At 42.2% G+C, this 20,831-nt stretch overlaps 1 protein-coding gene across 7 annotated transcripts in view; it reads left to right on the top strand.

Annotated features, from left to right (window-relative positions):
- SEMA3F (semaphorin 3F) overlaps window positions 1–20,831 on the top strand; it is a 124,964-nt gene that overhangs the window by 83,993 nt on the left and 20,140 nt on the right. For 6 of the 7 annotated variants that reach the window (XM_083488691.1, XM_083488693.1, XM_083488694.1 and 3 more), the window contains exons 3-8: window positions 1,362–1,522; window positions 3,184–3,246; window positions 5,352–5,471; window positions 7,185–7,274; window positions 13,308–13,401; window positions 16,525–16,644. In XM_083488691.1, the coding sequence (XP_083344817.1) occupies window positions 1,362–1,522; window positions 3,184–3,246; window positions 5,352–5,471; window positions 7,185–7,274; window positions 13,308–13,401; window positions 16,525–16,644 (648 nt within the window). The remainder of the gene's footprint in view (window positions 1–1,361; window positions 1,523–3,183; window positions 3,247–5,351; window positions 5,472–7,184; window positions 7,275–13,307; window positions 13,402–16,524; window positions 16,645–20,831) is intronic. The other variant, XM_083488697.1, reaches the window with a different exon arrangement.

Below are 20,831 nucleotides of genomic sequence, written 5' to 3' on the forward strand. Positions count from 1 at the left end.
ACAGACATACTACTTTCTTTTTTAATTTAAAAAACATATTAGTTTCAAAACAAATGTTTTGTAAATACATTAACAGAAAAACAAACATGGGTTTGTGGATCAGGACTAGCCCTTGGGACCAGTTGACAATGCTTAGACAGGCTAGTACTGCAGCCTGGATGGCACCCTTGAATGCAGAACAAAAGAGCACTAGAGCACGAATAATGGAAACCCCATCCTGCCTTCTTACCTGTAAACTCACTTGCTATGAAACGAAATTCCCCTTTCACAGTTTATGAGCAAAATTGGCCAAGGGTGGCCTGTATTGGCTGGAACAAAACGTCTAATACATTGCCTAAGATTGGGCAAAAACATGTGCACTGTGTGACTCAAATTGATAAATTCAGACTAGGCCTTTTCCTAGACCCTTCTACTTTTCCATCTAGTCATCAGGTGAGAAACATTCAGTGAGGAAAACCGTGGGGAAAGTGGACTCAAGATTGAAGTCTTGTATGTTAGTCATTGCCATGTCCAGGGGGGCAAGAGGCGGGGATATCACACAGTTTCCTTTCTACCTGCCAGGGATCTTTTTCAGTTCTTTTGGCACCTGAAATCAGTGCTTTTTTCTGGGGAGTACGCAGGGGTACGCATACCCCTAAACATTTTGTGAATCTAAGTTTGGCCTCATTGAGGATCAGTATTTCAATATGAGTAGGGAAATGAGAGTACCCCTAAACATTTTTTAAGAAAAAAGCACTGCCTGAAATAATTAGTGCCCCATGACAGAGTGATGTGTACACAACAGTTCACACATGAGAATGTCAGACTCCGAGAGTACAAATGGCTAACACTGAAGAGCTGGGCTCCTGGAGTTGCAATTCACAGCTTTATAGAATCTTACTTTGGTCCAGAGCTTCTGTAATTAAGTACATACATATTTCCTGTTTGATGGGTTCTTGTTATGCATTGTGGTTGCAGCTTCCAGATTACATTCAGACCTTTGCTAATTCTTTGGCACAATCAGTGTTAGGCTGATGTACTACAGGCCTCAGAAATGGATCCTATATTCCAATATGAGTGCACCTAAACTCATTGGTTTTCAATGGGTTCAGCCACATCTAAATGCATAGGATTAAGCTGATGTAGTCTGATGAACCAAACTGTATTAAGAAATAGGATAGTTGCCAGGTGTGTAATTTATTGACATGGATTGCATGCAAGTATTTAATTGCATCTAAGAGATAAATGTGCTCCAGTGTTTGGGGAACCTGATGGTTAGTTCCAAATCATGCTTGTTACTTATAGAGATGTATATGTTGCACCAGGAAACACAGGATGAGCCATTTAATATAACTCTTGCCTGGTGTTTTTCCTCCCACCAGAGCTCAAAGCCACCAGCACTGCCCATTTCTTCAATTTCCTGCTCAACTCAACCGATTATCGTATTCTACTGAAAGATGAAGATCACGATCGCATGTATGTGGGGAGCAAAGACTACATCCTATCTCTGGATCTTCATGATATCAACCGGGAGCCCCTGATTGTAAGGGTATTTCTCATTTTGTACCAGGAGCAGACAAGGAACATCTGGAAGGTTTTGTGGGGTGGAGGGCTGCAAAATGACCAACTATTTCCATGTGATGAGTATGGATTAGTAGAGTGGGTTCAGGGGCACATTTCTAGTTTTGAGAGAATGCTATGGATACCAGTCATAAAATGGCTGCTGCCAGGGGGAGTGGCTTGACACAACATTGGGAATACTGGGAATATTCCTATATATCAAAACATCAACTGATTGGTTGACCTGGGAGACCAGGGTTCAAATCACCACTCAGCCATGAAGTCCACTGGGCGATTTTGGGCCAGTCACTCAGACTAACCCTGCCTCACAGGATTTCTGTGAGGATATAATAATGAAGGGTAGAACTATGTATGCCACCTTGAGCTGCCTAGGGAATATTATTGTGAAAATGAAAATAAATACACCCTTCAGAGCAAGAAAAACAACAAGACAAGTCTCAAGGCAAGTGGGGAAAGTATCTCCTTTGCCACCGCCTCCCCCACTCTAAATCAAATTCAAGGAACAGCAGGAAGGCAGTCAATGAAGCAAGTGGGGATGGCATCCCAGTTGTCTCTTCTCTGCCTACCCCCCACAATGCCCTCCAGAGCTAGAAACAGGGAAAACAGACCCATCACTGATTCTCATGGAAGACGTTAAATGCTCTTGCTATTTCTTTTTAGGGCTGATCCAGGTGATTAGTCAGTGTGTACCCTGACTATATTTTGGTCTCACAAAATATATAAAAGTTCTTACAGAACTCTTAGTTTTACAGAATAAATATTCTTCATTAGACATTTTAGTTGCTTGCTACCCAAAGGCCTCCAAGCAACATATAACACCATGCTATGCAACACTATTTATGCAAGGCACAGCGGAAAGGCAAAAGTGTGATATACAGAGTCCACATGTAATTGTTGGGTGGAAGTAGCCATGCTGCAGTGGGATAGCCTTGCTGAGGAGAATCATGGCCACTTCTGTTTTCATCTGATGGGAGAAATACAGTTCAGTCCTGGAGAGGGGAAAAGCACACAACACTCTTCAAATAACTTCTCTTATCAACAAATTACAAAAATGCAGAGACATCGTCAGCATGAGCAGTGGCTTGCAGGGCTACATGAACATACCTGAGAGTGAGTGCTTAAATTCTAAAGAGCATTTTTAAATAAAGTTTTATTTATAAAAAGATTAAAATTAATCTTCTTAAAAGTAACAAGATGATGAAGGTGCAAAAGGAGTCACTATCACTGCTGTTGCTACAAAGCAACAATCCACTAGGTGTCTGTGACACTTCCATGCAGCATCTTGTAACAAAATTGATGCATTTTTGTCACATCAAAGGGTGGGTGAATTAGTTTCTCACAAATATTGTGGGAAATGTGATACTCCCTTCACCCAAAGTGTTACCTTTAGAAAACACAAATGAACCTGACAAGTGAACGCTTGATGCCATACAAATTGATAATTTTGAAAGGTCCTTAGTGACCAGTGCTTTAAATTAAAATCCACCTTCCCAGAAAACTTGATGGTTTGGGATTAGATTTAGAAGTGGGATAGATACATCCACCCCTTTTTAATATCTCTCTTAGCATGATTCTGCGGAGAATTATAATTAAAAGGCTGAAGGTTTTGTATTGTTTTGGCAGATCCACTGGCCTGCGTCTCAACAAAGGATAGAAGAGTGCGTTCTTTCAGGGAAGAACAGTAATGTAAGTACTTCTTGTATGGTCTTCAGTTTTATAGAGGATGTGGAAAAAGAGTGGAGGCGAAGGAATGCTAGTAACGTGGTAGGATGATGAAAGCTGTCCTTCTGAAGCTTCCTTCCTCCCAAGATCTTTAAGACTGAAAGCCACCAAGCAGTGGCAATTTGTATTGCTCACACCACCTCAGGGATATGCAATATGAGCAAATGATGATGCCCTATTGCCTATGACTGCCCTCCTCACTTCCTGTTTATTCCTGAGTCACAAAAACCCTGGTTCCTTGTGCTGCACATTCATGTACACAAGCTAAAGCCATGGTCATAATTCCTTGAGTACCTGTACAAAAGTTTCCAGCATTTGAGCAGAAACATTTACGTCTGTGTGGGTGTTTCAGAAACCCTAAAATACAACACAAATTTTAGTATGTGATGAAGTGACAGTGCTCTGTTTGTAGTTGGTAAAGCTAAAATAGCAAAGACGGAATTAAATAGAAAGATTTTGAAGAAAATGACATCACCATTGTAAAACTTTGCTAGTTTCTGGAAGCTAAAGTGCAGTGCAGTTGGTGATGAAGTCATCTTTTGGTCACAGGGTTCTGCTTAGCACTGGAATTGAGTGCAGCTGTAAACTTGCACTTCCCAACCTCTGTTACAAGAGGATATAATCATGGCCAAGTTAGCCAACTCTTGTGTCTTGTGCAATCTTTCTAAAGGCAAGGGCTGCTAACACTTCTAGGGGGTTATGGAATGTTGATGAAAGTGAAGATGCCTTGTCAGCAGTACTGTAAAGGAACTGGGGGTTTTGCCCAACCCCAGTTAAGTCTATCAGCAGTAACGTGTACTAAATTTCAGTAGGAGGAAGCAAGAGGTCAAAGGGTTACCAAGCTGTTTCCTACAAGGCACAGTCAGCCTTTGGCCAGCTGACCTTGAACTCTGTCCTCTTGGGATTTCTCTGCTGCTACTGTTTGGGGCTCAGTCTTAGAGCAGCTAAGCTGGCTTAGTAAAGGAAACTGTTTGCTTGCATTTTCCCATCCTACTGAACTCTGTTATCATGGCCCCAGCCCAGTACTGTTTTGATTTGCCTAACTGGAGGTTTGAGGCAAAGAGGAAACATGAGATGTGAGAAGTAAACTGGACTCTACAGTCAGACACACTGCATGGAGCTCCATGCCTAGTCTAGAATCCAGTCAGTAAATGAACTCAGACCTTGACAATACAGGCCTGCATACATTCTGGGAATTGCTCTTCTTGCCCTCTGGGCCTCACTGCTATAATTTACCTATTAGATTTTCAGTCCACCCTTCTGTAGCCAATCAGTTCTTAGTACCTCTTAATGAGTGGGAATCTAAAGGGAATCTAAATCTAAAGGGAATCTAATATATTTTCTTTCCTGGCATAGATAAGTCCAGAGATTCCCCTTCTGCTTAGTTGGTTATGCTTTGGTTATTCAGGGCACTGTTTTCTGGCTTTTGAAAACAAGCAGGAATGGGTTGGGAGTCCAGGATTTGCCACCCTGACACCAAGATATATTATTGCAATCTTACAGTTATTCTTTTCTCAGTTTTCAGAAAAATTGGCTGTGAGTTGGGAGTTCTGAGCAGCACCGTTTATAATCTGCTTCAGCTACAGATGTTGCAGTGTAAGATGTGAGCAAGGAATGTTTGCTCCGGAAGGGGGTTTAGTTCAAAACTCTTCCAACAGGAACATGACTTAAAAGGAGTGCAGGAAAATTGTCTCTGAAGTGCATCCAAAACTCATTGCTGGAAAAGGTGTTGGAGGGGTGGATCCAAAAGGTTTATTTGTGGATTTTCAAAGTGCGCCAGACCTAGCTTGCCTCAATTTTAACTGGAAGCAAATGTTGTTGAAGAGGACCATTTGATACACAGACCATTCAATGTGGTCTGATTTTGTGACTTACTGGGTGTTCAGGGAGCTTTCATTTAATGCTGAAGCAATTACCTGATTGCTTCAAAATATGCGTAAATCACTGCTTAGGCCATGCTGAACAGAGGATGGAATTGCTCCATTTACCATAGACTGACTAATCTCCTTAAAGTAGATACAATTTCATAGGAGGCTGGGACTAACTTGCCATCTCTCTTTGTTTTCCAGGGCGAGTGTGGGAATTTCATCCGCCTTATCCAGCCCTGGAATCGAACCCACTTGTATGTTTGTGGCACTGGAGCATACAATCCTGTCTGCACCTTTGTCAATCGAGGCCGTAAAGCACAGGTGAGGTACTGAAGGAGCATATGGCTGGGACTGCAGCCAGAACAGTGCTGGAGAAGCATATGAGCTTGCTCTTAGACCATGCTAGGAAAGCAGCCTCTGGCAACATTCAACAAGCAATAAGGGATTGAGATTCGAGTCTTGGGTAATGAGATGTGGAATCTTCTCAACTGTCTTATGTTTGTTCAGCCCATTCATATCCCACTTCTCATCAAAGGGAGGCAAAGGCTGCATACATGAATCTCCACCCCCCCCACACACCTTTACGTGGCTCTCATTTATCATCCCAACAATTCTGAAAGGTAAGTTAGGCTCTTAGGGATTCACCTAACCATCCCCGTCAGCAGAAGTCCTGCACAAGGAATTCCACTTTGCACAACAGGGCTTCACACACACACACACTTATTCTGACAAGGAGATGGAGCTCCAGGTTTTGAAAAAGGTAATGGGGACAGTGAAAATATCAAAATAAAACATGTAGACATAGTGTTTCCCAAATAATAATAATAATAATAATAATAATAATAATAATAATAATAATAATAATAATAGGGTAGGAAGAGATGAGGTGTTGGGATCATATATAAAGTAATTTGTAACTAGGTCACAAGAAGCATACCGTGTTATTACTTAAATGTATTGTTTTAAACGTCTGATATTATCAGTAATTTTAATATATATATTATGGAAACCACTTAGAGGTTTTGATGATTAAGCATTATTTAAATCACATTAAATACATAAAGCCTAATCCTAGTAATCCCCCACTGTGCAGAATGAGACTTTCTCCTAAGTATGGGAGTAAATGTATAGAATTGTCGCCTTAATTTGTGATAACCATTATGTCATGCAAGACCCTCCATGTCACATAAAATTTGTCAGACTTTAACGGGTTCTCTAACTTGGAAATATGCCATATTTTACTGAACCATTTCCAAATTTATGGAATCTTATCTGATTTTTATTTACTGGTAACCAGATTTTTGGCTGTCATTAACATGTTCCCAGTTAGCTAATAATTGCACTTGTTTACGGAATCTTTCAATACAGACAAGTAAAATAACCTCTGGTTTTAATGGAATTGTTTATCATAGTCATTTCCGCCCAGTATGCCTTGGGGGACGCACACAAAATATGTGTGAAATTAGCCTTATTGTTACAACACCTCTAACATTGTGTGTTCCTTATATTATATTTGCTTAAACTGTCTAGTGTTAGCATCAAATCTTTAAAATAATACAAGGAGAATCTGCTTGCATAGGTGTGAATATATTTTCCACATCTATTTTATTTTCTGACAACAACTTAAAAATAGGAAAACCAATTGAAAACCACTTTTGTAAATGCTCTTCTTACAGTATCTTGTTTAGCAGGAGTAGCTAAACCTCATTTCAGGGTCTTCTCTAGCCCCCAAACTGATTTCTGCCTTCCCACCCCCAACCCCATCCCACTAATTTTAGCAGCAGAGGCAATATGTTTTTGGGAGCGAATGCATAGTTGTACATAAAGTCAAAGCCAACAAGCAGATACACATTCAGTCTAAATACAGGTCATAAATATTTGACGAGGGGATTTTGATCTCCATAGAAGTATGTGTGTATATTTGAGAGAGACAAAAGACTTCTGCATGCTGCATTCTCTGGCCATACCCTGCCATTCCTGCTTCTCTGGCAGGTCACCCTGCCAGCGCTAACTCTCTGCTCCTCCTCTCCTCAGGCTTTTGAGCTGAACCAGTCCATCCAGCAGGGAGGACGGGGAAGTAGAGCAGTTGACTCCTCCCTCCACCCGTCTCCAGTGGAACGCAAGGTGGGAATCGCGCTCTGCCATGCTCTTCCCCAAGGACACAACTGGCTCCTTTCTTAGCATGCCTGAGCCTGGGCACTCTAACTTTCATTTTCAACTGGCATGTACCTAACAACTAACTAATAAGGGAAGGGGGCCAGACCTATGGGAATAGGACTGGCCCTTAAATTCACCCCCCTTCCCATCTAGCAATGAGCGCGCTTCCTTTACCGCCTCTCCTTGCGTCTCCTCACTTGAACTAACTCCTTCTTCCCCAGGCTCGCACAAGGTTTGTGCCAGGAAAGAACACTCTCAGGATGCTTGACCTTACTACATATAGTATAGAACCATGTCCTTGACTGTTTGACATTGAGACAAATGGGCTTGCTGTTTCAAGCAAAGGTTTGCTTGATGTGAGGTGGCATGAATAACTAGATTGGGGTAATCAAGGTTGTGATGACTGTGGGAGCAGGGGGTGGGGTGGGCCTATTGTATATGCTTAGTTGTTGTGAGGAGTGTGGACTTCATTAATGATTACATACAGTTTTTGTAAGTATGTTTGCTGAGAAATCATGTAAAAAAAAGAAAATGATGAGAAATGTGTTTTACTTGTGTATCAGATGTAATGTATGCTTCTTCTACTGATTATTGCAAGTCATAGCCAATGCAAGAAGCCATCCCATTAATTTCCTTTCCAGTTTTCTCATTGTTGTCATTTAATTGATAAGGACGACCGTTAGTTGGGAGGAGATTATGAGATTTCCATTAGTCTCTATTAGTAGAAACTTTGTGGGCATGGTCCTACAATTGGCTAAAGACTTTGGTGTGGGAATGAACTATTTCAGTTGCTCAGCTTGTATGGTTTCCCACTAAGAAACATTATCAAAGCAGCATGGAATCCAGCCATATGGCAATTCCTACATTGCTCTGTGAACATAGGAATTGGTCCTAATTAACAGAACCCTTTTTATGTCAGATAGTATTAAGGATGGTATGTTTCCCCATTTACAGGGTAGTGCTGAATAATTTGATTGATTGAGAGGTTGAGCTCCTAATGTGGATTTGTATGGGACTAAAGCCTCCTTTCACTCAGCAGTAGGTACTCTCCCATGTGTGTTCAAGATGGTGCACAAAAAAGAAGACAGGAAATGCTATATGCTATTTTTGTCAAGGCTGAATAGTCTTGGTTGGAGTGTTTGAAACTTTCAGAAGAAAACAACTGAACCTAATCTTGAGAATCTTAACTTTCCTTAACGTTTTGGTGTTGTTTGATTGTAAATTGGAGAATCAGCCTAAAATGTAGTGCTCTGGTTTCTTAGCATTTTCTTCCTTCTGTTGGATTCTCTAGTTTTGATAATGCCTTGTCTTACCCCTGGAGTCATCCTGGTAGCTGTTTTCATCTAAATCTGTGGGGCCTGATTCTGTGCTGCTGAGCTGGAGCAGGGTCATTGTCAAAGACATCATCATCATCATCATCATCATCATTATTATTATTATTATTATTATTACACAGTGTATAAGTAACATTGGGTTTTCTTTTTCTCTTTTCTTTACTGAATGTTCCATTTTACACTTCAAAACAGAAAACTCACAAGTGGCGCAATCACTTTTGCATTTTGCACAAGATGCACACTTTTTCTCAGTGCTGAACAATGGCATTTGACACCAAAGCAGTCTGCCCACATAAGCCCAAAGCTCTAAATAAAAAGGAAGTCCAACTCCTAAGCAAAATCATCTTTCCAGAAAGAATGCATGTCTAGTAGGTTTCCTAAACGGGTTGGCACTCACACTGCTTGTGGGAAGATGTGCCATACAACCCCCAATCTCAGTTTCTATTCAGAGTCTGAAAGTCTTCCGTTCCAGTTCTTTTATTATTTATTGCATTTATTAGTAGGAAAAGAAGTTCTCAAGCTGACTTAACAGCACGGTTCCTCTAAGGGCAACACCTTAAACTACAACTAGGTGTAATTAGCTGTAGGTATAACTGCTTAGCAGCCTGCATTTGCTGTCTGCAGGATTTACTAGAACTATAGTTTTGTGTGTCAACACTTGGTCTCATTCAAAAGCCAGCTTTCATTTTCCTGCTCTTTGTAGCTTGAATTTCCAGCTTCTACTTGATGTGCTATTTATATTATCACTCATTGCTATTAGCCAGTTAAAATGCATTGCACAATGTCAGGAGCCATCCTACTTTCCTCACCCCCTTGGGCATTGTCACCATGTGTTTGACATACATTAGAAAGAGGAAGCAAGTCTTCACTGATATCCTGCCACTGTTGACCTCCCAAGCTGTTAGCACAACGAGGTGGGGAAGAGAGTGGGATGTATCAGATGATGAGAAGTTGCAAAGGGAATGGAGTAGAAAACACACTTGTCACATCCTACTGCAGTCTGGAACCCTTCAAGCCCCCTTTCCTATCTTTTGGTAAATTGCAGCTCCCATACACCACCTGTGGATAATTTGTGACATTCCCATTAGTACAACTCTTGTAAACTGTGTTGTGCTTAAACTTTAAAAGCTGTTTTATCCCAAACATATCAATCATGTTCCATTTATTTGTATACTATGTAAAGAAACTGCATTTGCACTTGTCTCCAGTCAAGTGGACTTCTATGGACAGGTGTCCCTGTCCCCACTTTAATAAAGAATCCTTGCAACATTTAGTGCTCTTTTCAAAGTCATCCAGTGAAATCCCAAGAGTGCCACAGGCTCTAGCAAAATAACCAGGAGTCTCAAATTATGAATCAGAGACAGAGATCCAGACAAAGCTAGCTCAGGTCAGGTTCCAGATACAAACACAGGAAGCTCATAATGCCCACCTAAATGCATAGTGGGGAAAGCACTTATTAACTGTAAGATATATGCATCATCAAATCATTTGGTGAAAATAAAAAATAAATTTAGAGCTGAGACAAATTGAAAGGAATTGCAAAATAAGAGGGTACTTGTGTGGCATTAAAATGTCCTCAGGTTTGATGCACCACCACATCAATGCCCTTTCCTCCACAGCTACCTGCTGCACCTCAGTTGACTAGAACTGAGCCCTGGCTAAGGACGTAGAGGCTGGGTAGGCATATGTGGAGGGAGGGGGTTATTTTGGGACCCTGGTCCCAAGCCAGTTAGACCCCTGCACTTTCTTACAAAAACCTGGCATTATTCAAGTGTCTCTATCTAGTGAGAACTCTTTGGATATGTGTCTGTGCTGGCATTAGCTGGTATTTCTGGCCCCCACGAAGCTGTATGCTGGGACCACAAATTCCCTATGCTCATATTCATGTCTGTTCTTTTATCTCATTCACTCATCCCAACTCTAGTTCCTTATGCTGCTGACTCAGCCCATTCTGCTAAAAGTAGCTGACTTTAGCCATTCCTCAGGTGAAAGATGAACTACAGAAAGGGGTTTATTCTGTCCAATCCAATCCATCTTGAAGACAGCATCAGCACCATTTACCAAAGATCAATAGGGTGAATGCTGTCAAAAGAATGAACTCAATAATAGTCTGAGTTAAAAATATTTGAACCGTGTATCTCACACTCCTTATCTATTCAGTCCTTACACCACCCCATTCTTAAAACACAAAGCCTTTAAACTGCTCTGCTTTCCATTCGCTGGATGGGGGGGGGGGCGCCCTGAAAAGTTCTCACTTACATTTTTGTAGGAATGATCTGTTAATAAATAGCCACAATTCTAGAACAGTAGCTGCACAATAGCCAATTGGACCCTATTCAACAAAGGAAGACGTTTAGCTTAGAAAAACAAGGGACAGTATCAGTAGTAAATATTTTTCATGGCCAATACAGATATAATAAAATATTGTAACAGGCTTTTGTTTTCTTTAAAAACATGCTGAAGTCATTTTTGTGACATTTTAATAAAAACATTTTGGGTAAAATTATATGAACACATATGTATACTTCCCAATAAATCAATAATATAAAAATAAGTCTGTTCCAGCTAAAATTTACATCTCATTTAACAGAAGCTATTTAACAGTCCATGCCAATGTTTGTCTACTCAGAAGTAGGTCCAACTGAGGGTACTTTCAGTTGGATGTTTATTGTGGGATTATTGACTGATTGATTGATTGATTGATTGCCACATTCACATAACATTGTCAGCATCAAAATGTTAGCCCACATCCTCCTCACTCCAAATTAATCTGCATAGACCCTTTCTAGAGGAAATCTGATATATACCACCTGTTGCCAACAATCTTGTTTGCAATAGCTCAATGACCTGTTTTCATATTAAACTCCTGTCTGGAAGCAGGGTCCTACTCTCAAGTAGGTATGTCAAGTTCTGCAACCTAAGCCACTCCCATCAAAATAAATGGGAATTAAAAGCAGTGCCATATTAAACCCTGTGGAGGCCCCTAGGCAGTTGAAATCTTGTCCTTCCCCCTTGTGCATGCACTCTAATGGGATAATATTGAACTAAGAAAACTTGATTGTAATTTTCTTCCAGATCAAATCAATATTATTTTCATCCGTTGTTGCAGGGCCTCTAAAATGCATGAGGCCCAGAGGTCAGTGCCTACTCTCCGCCTGTTTGGTAATCTGGCACTATTCAATAGTGCTTAACACTGGCAGATTAGGTTTAATGTTTTTATCAAACCACAAGAGGTATTTTGTGGGGGGAAACCTCTTAAACCTTTTCACGGCATTTTTCTTTAATTTCTAAATGGCTTCCAGCCCACTAAAGCAGTGATTTCCAAACATTTCATTAAAAAGATCCACTTGTGGGATTTCTTTCCCAAATGTTGATTCTACCACCCTGGCTTGGCAGTCTCTTCTCCACTGCTCCTTCTGCCGCATTGGCACCTACAAGCATTGCCAGCATCCTAGCAACCCTCTTATAAGGCCAGAAGTGGATCCCAGTGTACCGCTTGTGAGTCACTGGAGTAATGAGCCATTAGTTTCATGATAGGAGGGATTCAAATGGCATTCACTCACTCTGCACTTCTCAGCAATATTTAAGGCCTGCATCCTATCTGCTCTGCTTGTAGCTGTTGGTTGTCCTCTAGGGCGTGGGGGGAAATGTGACATCCGTGATTTATTGTTGTTTCATACTCAGAAGAGGTTGTAGCACAGGGTGACTGAAGGCAATCTGAAGTTCATCAGTGTCTAGGTACTACTTAGTAATAATATGTGGTAACTAGACACTTACCTGTAGTGTTCACACATTACAGCACACAGTTGTTTCACTTCACCCAGTGGTCATACCCAGTGGAAAAAGTCTGAAAATGTAATGTTGTGTGCAAACATTGCAGGGAAAACGTTGAATCTTTGGCTAGAATGTTACGTCCAGTGTTTCTTGAGATGGAGAAGTCCAGAAGTATGAATTTTAGGAATGGGTTTGTAAAGTAGCACCATGCGGATAAAGATGGTGGGATACACTATTTTTATATTAATGTGTTTTGGTTTTTTTCATTTACAGAACAGGTTTCTTTAGGAGGAGAACTGTTACTTCTGCAACTTTAAAATGGGACACATATTTGGGAGGTGTGCAAAAGAGTTAGAAAGTGAATGTTCCTGTAAATCGGTCAATGCAGTAGCTTTAGAGAGTGGCTCTGCTGCCACATTTCTTAGGGTTGACTTGAAATTGATATAAAACTTGTAAGAGTAGCATGTATACAGTACTGCAGTTGCTAGGGTGATGTTTGCACCAGCTTTCTACGTGTTTGGTGGTGATTTTTCTCCATGCCTCCACAGGGTCTCTGAACAAAATAAAGTCTGTAGTGGCATGGAAAAAATAGCTTTGCATGGTGAGGTAATGAACTAACCAGTGAGTCAGCCACCATTGAAAAATGATTTAAAGCAGCTTCCATGGGGTAGACATATTACATGCCAGGATTTCTTACATTCCACTGCTTATAACCTTGTTGGACGAAAATTCCACTCCAGAGAGATGCGGTTTGGACAGTGTGATTCACGTATTCAGCATCTTGTATTCCATGTACTTTTAGATGCTCTCTGATTAAAGAGAGTTGTGAAGGCCTAAGGTAATAGTGTGTGGTAAAGCAAATCATTGATCTACCTGTTGCCTTACTTTCCAGGATTACATATTCTACCTGGAACCAGAGAAGCTTGAGTCAGGAAAAGGAAAATGCTCGTATGACCCAAAGGTGGACACCGTATCAGCATTAATAAGTGAGTTCCATGGTTGTGCAACATCAGTCATTCTATAGGCATACAATTGTAGAGTTGGAAGGGACCCCCAATCTAGTCCAATGCAGGAATGCAGGAATCTCAACTAAAACATCCATGACAGATGGTCATCCAGCCTCTGTTGAGAAATTTCCCTCTTTATGAGTTCTAAAACGATATCAGGATTGATAAGGGGGAGGGGGGCTATGCTACTTATAAGCATGCAACGCAACAGCAGCTCTGTGTCAGGAAATGGTTTTGGCCATCCTTGGGCATGGATGAGTTAGCTGGAAATGTCATCTGAGTTAATGGGGAAAGATCATGGCCTCTCGGATGCTGATAAAGAAGAGAAAGGACATACTGTTCACTAAACTGCAGTGTCCCATCTGGTGGGAGAAGAGGAGGAATAGGGCTTTGGCGAATAGCAAAGTTCTGAGAGGTTCCTTGGCAAAATTTCACAGATGACATTTATGTCACTTTGTTATGGTCCAATCGTTTCCACTTATCCATCAGACATGATTATTCCTCCCACTGCCCTAGCATTCCAAAACAACACAATGCCTGAGTGGCCAGCTATATTCACATATAGTCAGCTATATTCTGACTTAAGCCAGCTGCAAATTTCATGCAGACCCCTCTCTTCCCTTGAGAAACCTGGTCCTTTCCATTGGTCATGCTAGAGTTACCAATGTATACAGTGGTACCGCAGGTTACATACGCTTCAGGTTACATACGCTTCAGGTTACAGACCCCGCTTACCCAGAAATAGTACCTCAGAACTTTGCTTCAGGATGAGAACAGAAATCGCGCAGCAGCAGCAGGAGGCCCCATTAATTAAAGTGGTGCTTCAGGTTAAGAACAGTTTCAGGTTAAGAACGGACCTCTGGATCGAATTAAGTACTTAACCCGAGGTACCACTGTATTTTACTCTTGCCCTTTAATATCTGTATATAAATATATCTTTGAATGTTCTCATCTTCTTGGATTCCTATATCCTTCCCTCACCACATAGACCCACCTTTTTTCACTCAACCCCAGGTTGATTTCAATCATGGACATCCTCTGAACTTTGTCCTGTGTGGCCATACCATCTCCCGCAGGGCCCCTCCATCTCCAGTTCAAATGGTGGCTCAAGCTCCACAGGGCTTTCCCCTATGTGGAGGGCTGGGATTACAAAACTTCACAGCAGGGAGATAATGAGGAGTGGTATCATTGTCCTGCTGACCCTGGGCCTACTACTGGCACAACAGCTGCACCACTCTCCCCTAAGAGTCAGTTCCAGTGCTGGCCAAAGTTCTTTCTTCCTGCAAATCCCCTAACTCCTTGATATGGGCTGGCTGCCTCTGATCTTGTCCAAGCATTAGTATCCATTTACACGACAAGCCCAAAACTTCTTAATTAATCTGAAAGCAGCTGCAGCACTGGCCTGAGACAGGCAGGAATTGTGCCCTTGTACCAGTGGGTTCCTGACTGAGTGCTGGACCTGATTAGCAGCTTTGCTAATGAACTTAGGTTCATTTCTGTAAGCCTTACTAATTTCTGTATAAGAGATTCAGTGCAGCGGTAGGGAAACTATGGAAGGGCACCTAACAGTTAATATGTTGTGCATGACTAATAATCTTGATCCTTTTCTCCCCTGCCTTTGATCATTATGAGGTTTCTTCTATCAATGAAAGGTCAGAGCAACAAGAAAAGGCCCCTTCTACAGAGACCTTGCTTTCCCCTTGTCGTTTCTTTTCATTCCCACTCTCCAAGAACAATTCACGCAGATTCCAAGTTTGATCTCACACTTACTACCAAATAGAATCACCATACCACCACCCCCAAAAATTCTAGCATTTAATTAATTCATCCTTAAATATATAGCCGTTCCATGCTGACAGCAGCTTCAGGCATGACCTGAATGAAGTCAGGAGACCAGGAAGTGCAGGTGCTTCGCTCTTTTCCTTTCCCCACATCTCTTATCCAGTGTTACTCGATACAATAATTATTGTGCATGGACAAGAATTAGGAGATACAGTCCCCCTTTACTCTTTATTTCATGTTTTAATTACAAATTTCTGAATTCTCCTGAGTATTAGCACCTAAAGCATCTGAGTTAGGGGCAGGGAACTTCTTTTCCTCTAACTTCTAAGTTTGTAAGAATTGTTGGTGATGCCACCAGAGTGGTATGACATGGAAAGGCTGCATGTCTTTGCAAGGGAGAAGATGGGGAAAAGAGCACAGAACAGGGTAACCCTAAACTATTTAAACTATATTAGGTGTGAAGGGCAGTTGATATACCTAGGGTCAAACTAGATGAGATGCAGGAAATCTGTGATTGGCTCTCTTGAAGTTTCTTGGGTTTTGGGTGGTGGTGGTTTTTTTTAAAGCAGCTGCGGGGGCCCTTGAATGGAATGAGGCAGTGGCACTGGGAGAGGGATTAATTCCCCCCCCACACACACACGGATTTCCCAGTCTAAATCACATTTCCCCTCAAAGCTGAGGGGGGAAAATATATGGCTGCCTGTATACTATTTTCCCCTATCAGGCAAATAGTAGAAGTGGCTGCAGTTTAGACAAGAAAAAGGTCTTGGTTAAATTCTCCCTCCTCTGAACACTGTGTTCAGAGGTTGTGTGTGAGAGAGGGAGAGGAAGAGAGAAAACTCTAATCAGAGCTTTCTTATTGAGTTTGAGAATGAAAGGACTACAGAAGGAGGCGAGTTTCTCTTTTTCCTACCCATTTAAGAGTTCAGAGCAAATGAATGAACGTTGAGGATCTGAGACAATGGTTCCAGTTTCATAGTCTGGCAATACTGTCTGTGCCATCCATGCCCAAAACAGAACTTTGCATTCTTTTCTCACATGGAGATGTACAAACTCCTGGTGCACAACTTTTTTGGGGGGGTGGATGGAGGTGGGAAAAGAAGAAGGTTGAGGTACTTGTCTTCACATCATTGTTCAAAGTGCCAGTGAGTAGCTTCCCTGTTTCTGTAGGTATCATTTAAGAAGTAAACCATTCCAGGCATTTCATATATTCCCCCCCCATCCCTCTCTTTCACAGAACTAGTGGGGTGAGTGGTTGGGAATCCTGCCTCAACAAAACTCTCAATTAATTTTCTTCCCCCTACCCTCTGTTGCCCACAGATGAAGAACTCTATGCTGGTGTCTACATTGACTTCATGGGCACTGATGCTGCCATCTTCCGCACCATGGGCAAGCAGACTGCTATGAGGACTGACCAATACAACTCCCGTTGGCTAAATGGTGAGTGAAAGGGGGGCAGACTGCAGAGTTTGAAGTGCAGAGGACAAAAAGCAAGGCTGCATTCATGATCTTTGTGTCCAGTGTCCATGCTACATGGTGGGAATTGTGACTTGGAGCACAGAGTTTCCCTCTCTTCTTTCCTCTCTCTGTTTCAGAATATTATTGTAAGAAAGAAAATGTGAATAAAAAGAGGCTTTAGAAAAGAATGATAGAATCATAGAATCATAGAATCATAGAGTTGGAAGAGACCACAAGGGCCATCGAGTCCAACCCCCTGCCAAGCAGGAAACCCCATCAGAGCACTCCTGACATATGGTTGTCAAGCCTCTGCTTAAAGACCTCCAAAGAAGGAGACTCCACCACACTCCTTGGCAGCAAATTCCATTATACTAGCAGAAAACATTATACTAGCAGGAGCGTTAACCAACAACCCCCCTCCCCTTTGTCTTCAAGTTCCTTCTGTGAGTGCACACTGTTCCATGGTGACTTCTCAAGTCTGGCTTCCTGAGGGCTTCATGCCAAGTCATACCAGCTGCCTACAATTGGTTTCTTTTATCTGTCCATATATAGCCATCTCAGTGCGCTTTGTTGTGGATGATGGAATCTTAATTTAGCTCTCTGGACCCCCTTTCTCATCCTGGTGCCCTTCGAGTCTCCTTTGCTGTTACAGTGTCCCCATGACACCTATCATACCCTTCTGTACTCCCTTGTTTTCGGTCCTTGATACTTGATTTTGCTGTTGCCTTGTCCTTGCACTGTCACTTGTCCGTACTTTCTGTCTAGCTCCCAGGACACCAGGAATAGGGCTCTCCTGCCCTGTTCATGCCTTGCCAGCCTTAATAGATATGAAATGCTCCATCTATGTGGAACACGAAATACAGAATCTGCAAGTGTTCCTACTTCATTTGGGCTTTGTAGAGCACATCACTGAAGAAGTCATTGTCTTCTATAATTTTCTTTCCATAAAGAAAATATATGTGCTAAGTTAAGACATCTGGTCATTTCAGGAGTGTGTTGGTATTTGACTAGTTTCTCTTTTTGCTTAATTCCTTGGCTCTGGTATATGTCCCCTTTTGTGCGTTCAAAAGCATTTTGCTCCTGGAATTATTTCTCTACACACAGTTGGTGGTGAAGGGCAGGTTTGTACTCTTGTCATTTCTGATAACTGATCCAGGGCATTTAATCTCCTGCCCTCTCTCCTCCAGCATGCATCATGGAAAGGGATCCAATGAGAGAAGGTCTCAGCTTCCTTTTTGGTTGCACCTCCAGCTGTTGTGAAGCAGCAAAAACAGCTGAGTAAACTGGGGTTGGGAATCAAATTTAGGGAGATGTCATTTTAGTAACCCGAACAGAGCTATCTATGAAAGCAAATGCTGGATTATAAGGGTGACCATTTGCCTTCCATGGCAATTCTTTAGCAGTGATGGCTCTAGAGAAAATACCAACATATCCCCAAATTGCAGAGCTTCCAAGATATCCTTACAAAAGCTTTTAAGGCAGACAGGTGTGCTTGCAGCCACATAAATCTTACAGCTCCCCCCCACCCCAAAGCAAGGGAATGCTTGGTACTAATGATGAAGGTTACTGACATTAGACTTATGAACAGCTCAGGCCCAGAGTTTTTCAAAGTATGGTACACAGCTTCTCTTGGATGGATGCATAGAGTTGTGTTCCTGACAACTTATGTTGGTGTTACCTCAGCACACCAACGTTATGTGCGTGCAGGAATTTGGCGGTAGTATGTGTGTAAGAAAGCAGTAGTGTATGTGTGACAGAAAGTAATATGGGTGTAACTTGACCGGTAATATGGGTGTGTCACTAGATGAAACTCCCCCTGTTCTTACACAGGAGAGGCCTAGACTTAACTATTCATAGTAGGGTTTACCGTATTTTTTGCACCATAACACTCACTTTTTTCCTCCTAAAAAGTAAGGGGAAGTGTCTGTGTGTGTTATGGAGGGAATGCCTACGGGTGGCATGCCTACGGATTTTCCTTCTCTAAAAACTACATGCGTGTTATGGTCGGGTGCGTGTTATAGAGCGAAAAATACGGTATATTTAAGTAGAGCAGCATGGTGTTGCACTTGTGTCAAGGCTGCCCAGTGTCCACTTACTCCTGTGGTTGCCGTATTTCAAAAAATAAAAACCAGGACACCCTGAAAGTTGAGGTTTTTTGTTTGTGTTTTTTTACAAAAACGCCAAGAAAACATGATTTGTCAATTGACTTTCCTAAGATTCAGGACACCGCCGCCTTTCAGAGGTCCCCCCCGGGTGTCAATTCAGCATTTGAAATCCTGGTAATGTCTGGGAAAATCCGGACGTATGGCAGCCCTACTCACTCCCCACCTAGAGGATGAGGATAAGGCACTTCTGGAACAAAACTGTATGTTTCTTTACAGAGAAACTTTTAGCACTATTTTTCAGCCAAGTCTCAGGTAGACTTTTCCCACTTAAAATGGTTATCAGCAACCCCACTCAGCCCCTTCTAGGATTTTACTTCCCCTCAGGGAATCAAGACCAGTTTGCTCTGCCTGGCTAACCCCTCTCAGACAGTTAACCATCTGCAACTGCCCACACTGGCTTTTAATTTTTCTTTCACCGAGAGTCAAATCTCTATTTCACTGCTAAAACTGTCAGCATCTAACTTAAACTCCACACTCTCTTTCCTGATTTTCTGATGGACTCACCAGCTCTCACTGATTGCTGGGTCACTAGGAGGCAGACCCAGGGCCTGTCCATCACAGTATGAGCTGGTTGTCTGGGAAATAAGATGATGTGAAAGAAGCTGGGCAGGTGAGATTTCCACATGAGTGAGGGACATGTAGTGTGGGGCAGGCAGCACTTCTCTGGTACATTTTCCCCAGTAGGAGAGAGGATGTCATCCATAAGACTGGGATTTGCCAGTGCTGCATGCTTGCGGGGTTGGAAGGCAGGACATGCTGTATTCATTTATTTACCTGGCAAGAGCCTTTCCTGCACTGTTTTAAAATGGGCACCTGTTTTTTACATTAAACGTATGTTAGAAAGCAGCATAATTGTCCCACAGCCTGTTACAAACAGTTCAAAATGAACCTCAGCACCATATAAAAAGGCTGCGCATTACATTTTGCTTGGTGTTATTAAGGTTTAATGTTTTACTGTGTTTTTATATATGCTGGAAGCCGCCCAGAGTGGCTGGGGCAACCCAGTCAGATGGGAGGGGTACTACTACTACTACTAGTAGTAGTAGTAATAATAATACTGCTACAAGCATTCCTCCACTGAGCTTGTGGTGGCAAGTATGGGAGTTATCTCATTTCCTCCTCATAATGGCCCTGGGAAGAAATCAACAATGCGCTGTGTTGAGCTTCCATTACAGCAAGCATCTCTGCATGCCTGATGGAAGGATCCTCCTTTCCTTCCTCATGCACTGTTCTGAGGGTTATCCTGACTCCCCCAGGGCCAATGGCAGGGGAGGCAGGGGAGGGAAGCTCCACTATGCAAACAGAAGTCCTTGCACAGGGCTTCTGCTGATGGAAAGATGAATCCTACCCATTGTGTGGTAGGCTAGGCTGAGAAGAGTGACTTGCCCAAGGTCACCCAGTGAACTTCACGGCTAATCAGGTATGTGAACGCAGGTCTTCACAACCAGCATCCATGGATCAACATAGCCACACTTTTGGACTCTCAGGGGTGGGATGTGTTACTGCAGAGTCTGTCATGATGAGCTCCTGCACTTGAAAATTTATCACTGTGCCATTGGGGGATGCAGAAGAACTAGTCGCTTTTGGGGGAGGGTATCATTTCATAAAAGCTGAGAAGCACTACCTGCCTCTCAGTTTTGGGATGCCATAGTAAAGCAATTTTCCCTGCCTGTGATTTCAATTCCTATTCACCCTTTTCAAGCTGAGCTGTGTAAGTAAAGAACTCTTAAACTACCTCATTTTGCATTACAAATGAGGTGATACAGGGAATAGAGCTCAGGACTCCAGCACTGTAGACTAAGAAGGCTTAGTTAATCAATCACATGGCCATGTTTCCTGCAGCAGTCTAGCAAACAGCTGCTTAACTCGCTGAGCTTTATGTCAACTTCTTTTCTACACTGACATGAAGATTTGCTTCCCTAGTTTTGGCCTGTGATACAGGACAAGCCACCATCACATCCAGTAAAAGAATTTTAGTACCAAAGGCAGCAACGGATTCAGAAT

This window comes from Podarcis liolepis, assembly GCF_965112155.1.
Source record: "Podarcis liolepis genome assembly, chromosome: 2".
In the NCBI taxonomy this organism is placed as follows: domain Eukaryota; kingdom Metazoa; phylum Chordata; class Lepidosauria; order Squamata; family Lacertidae; genus Podarcis; species Podarcis liolepis.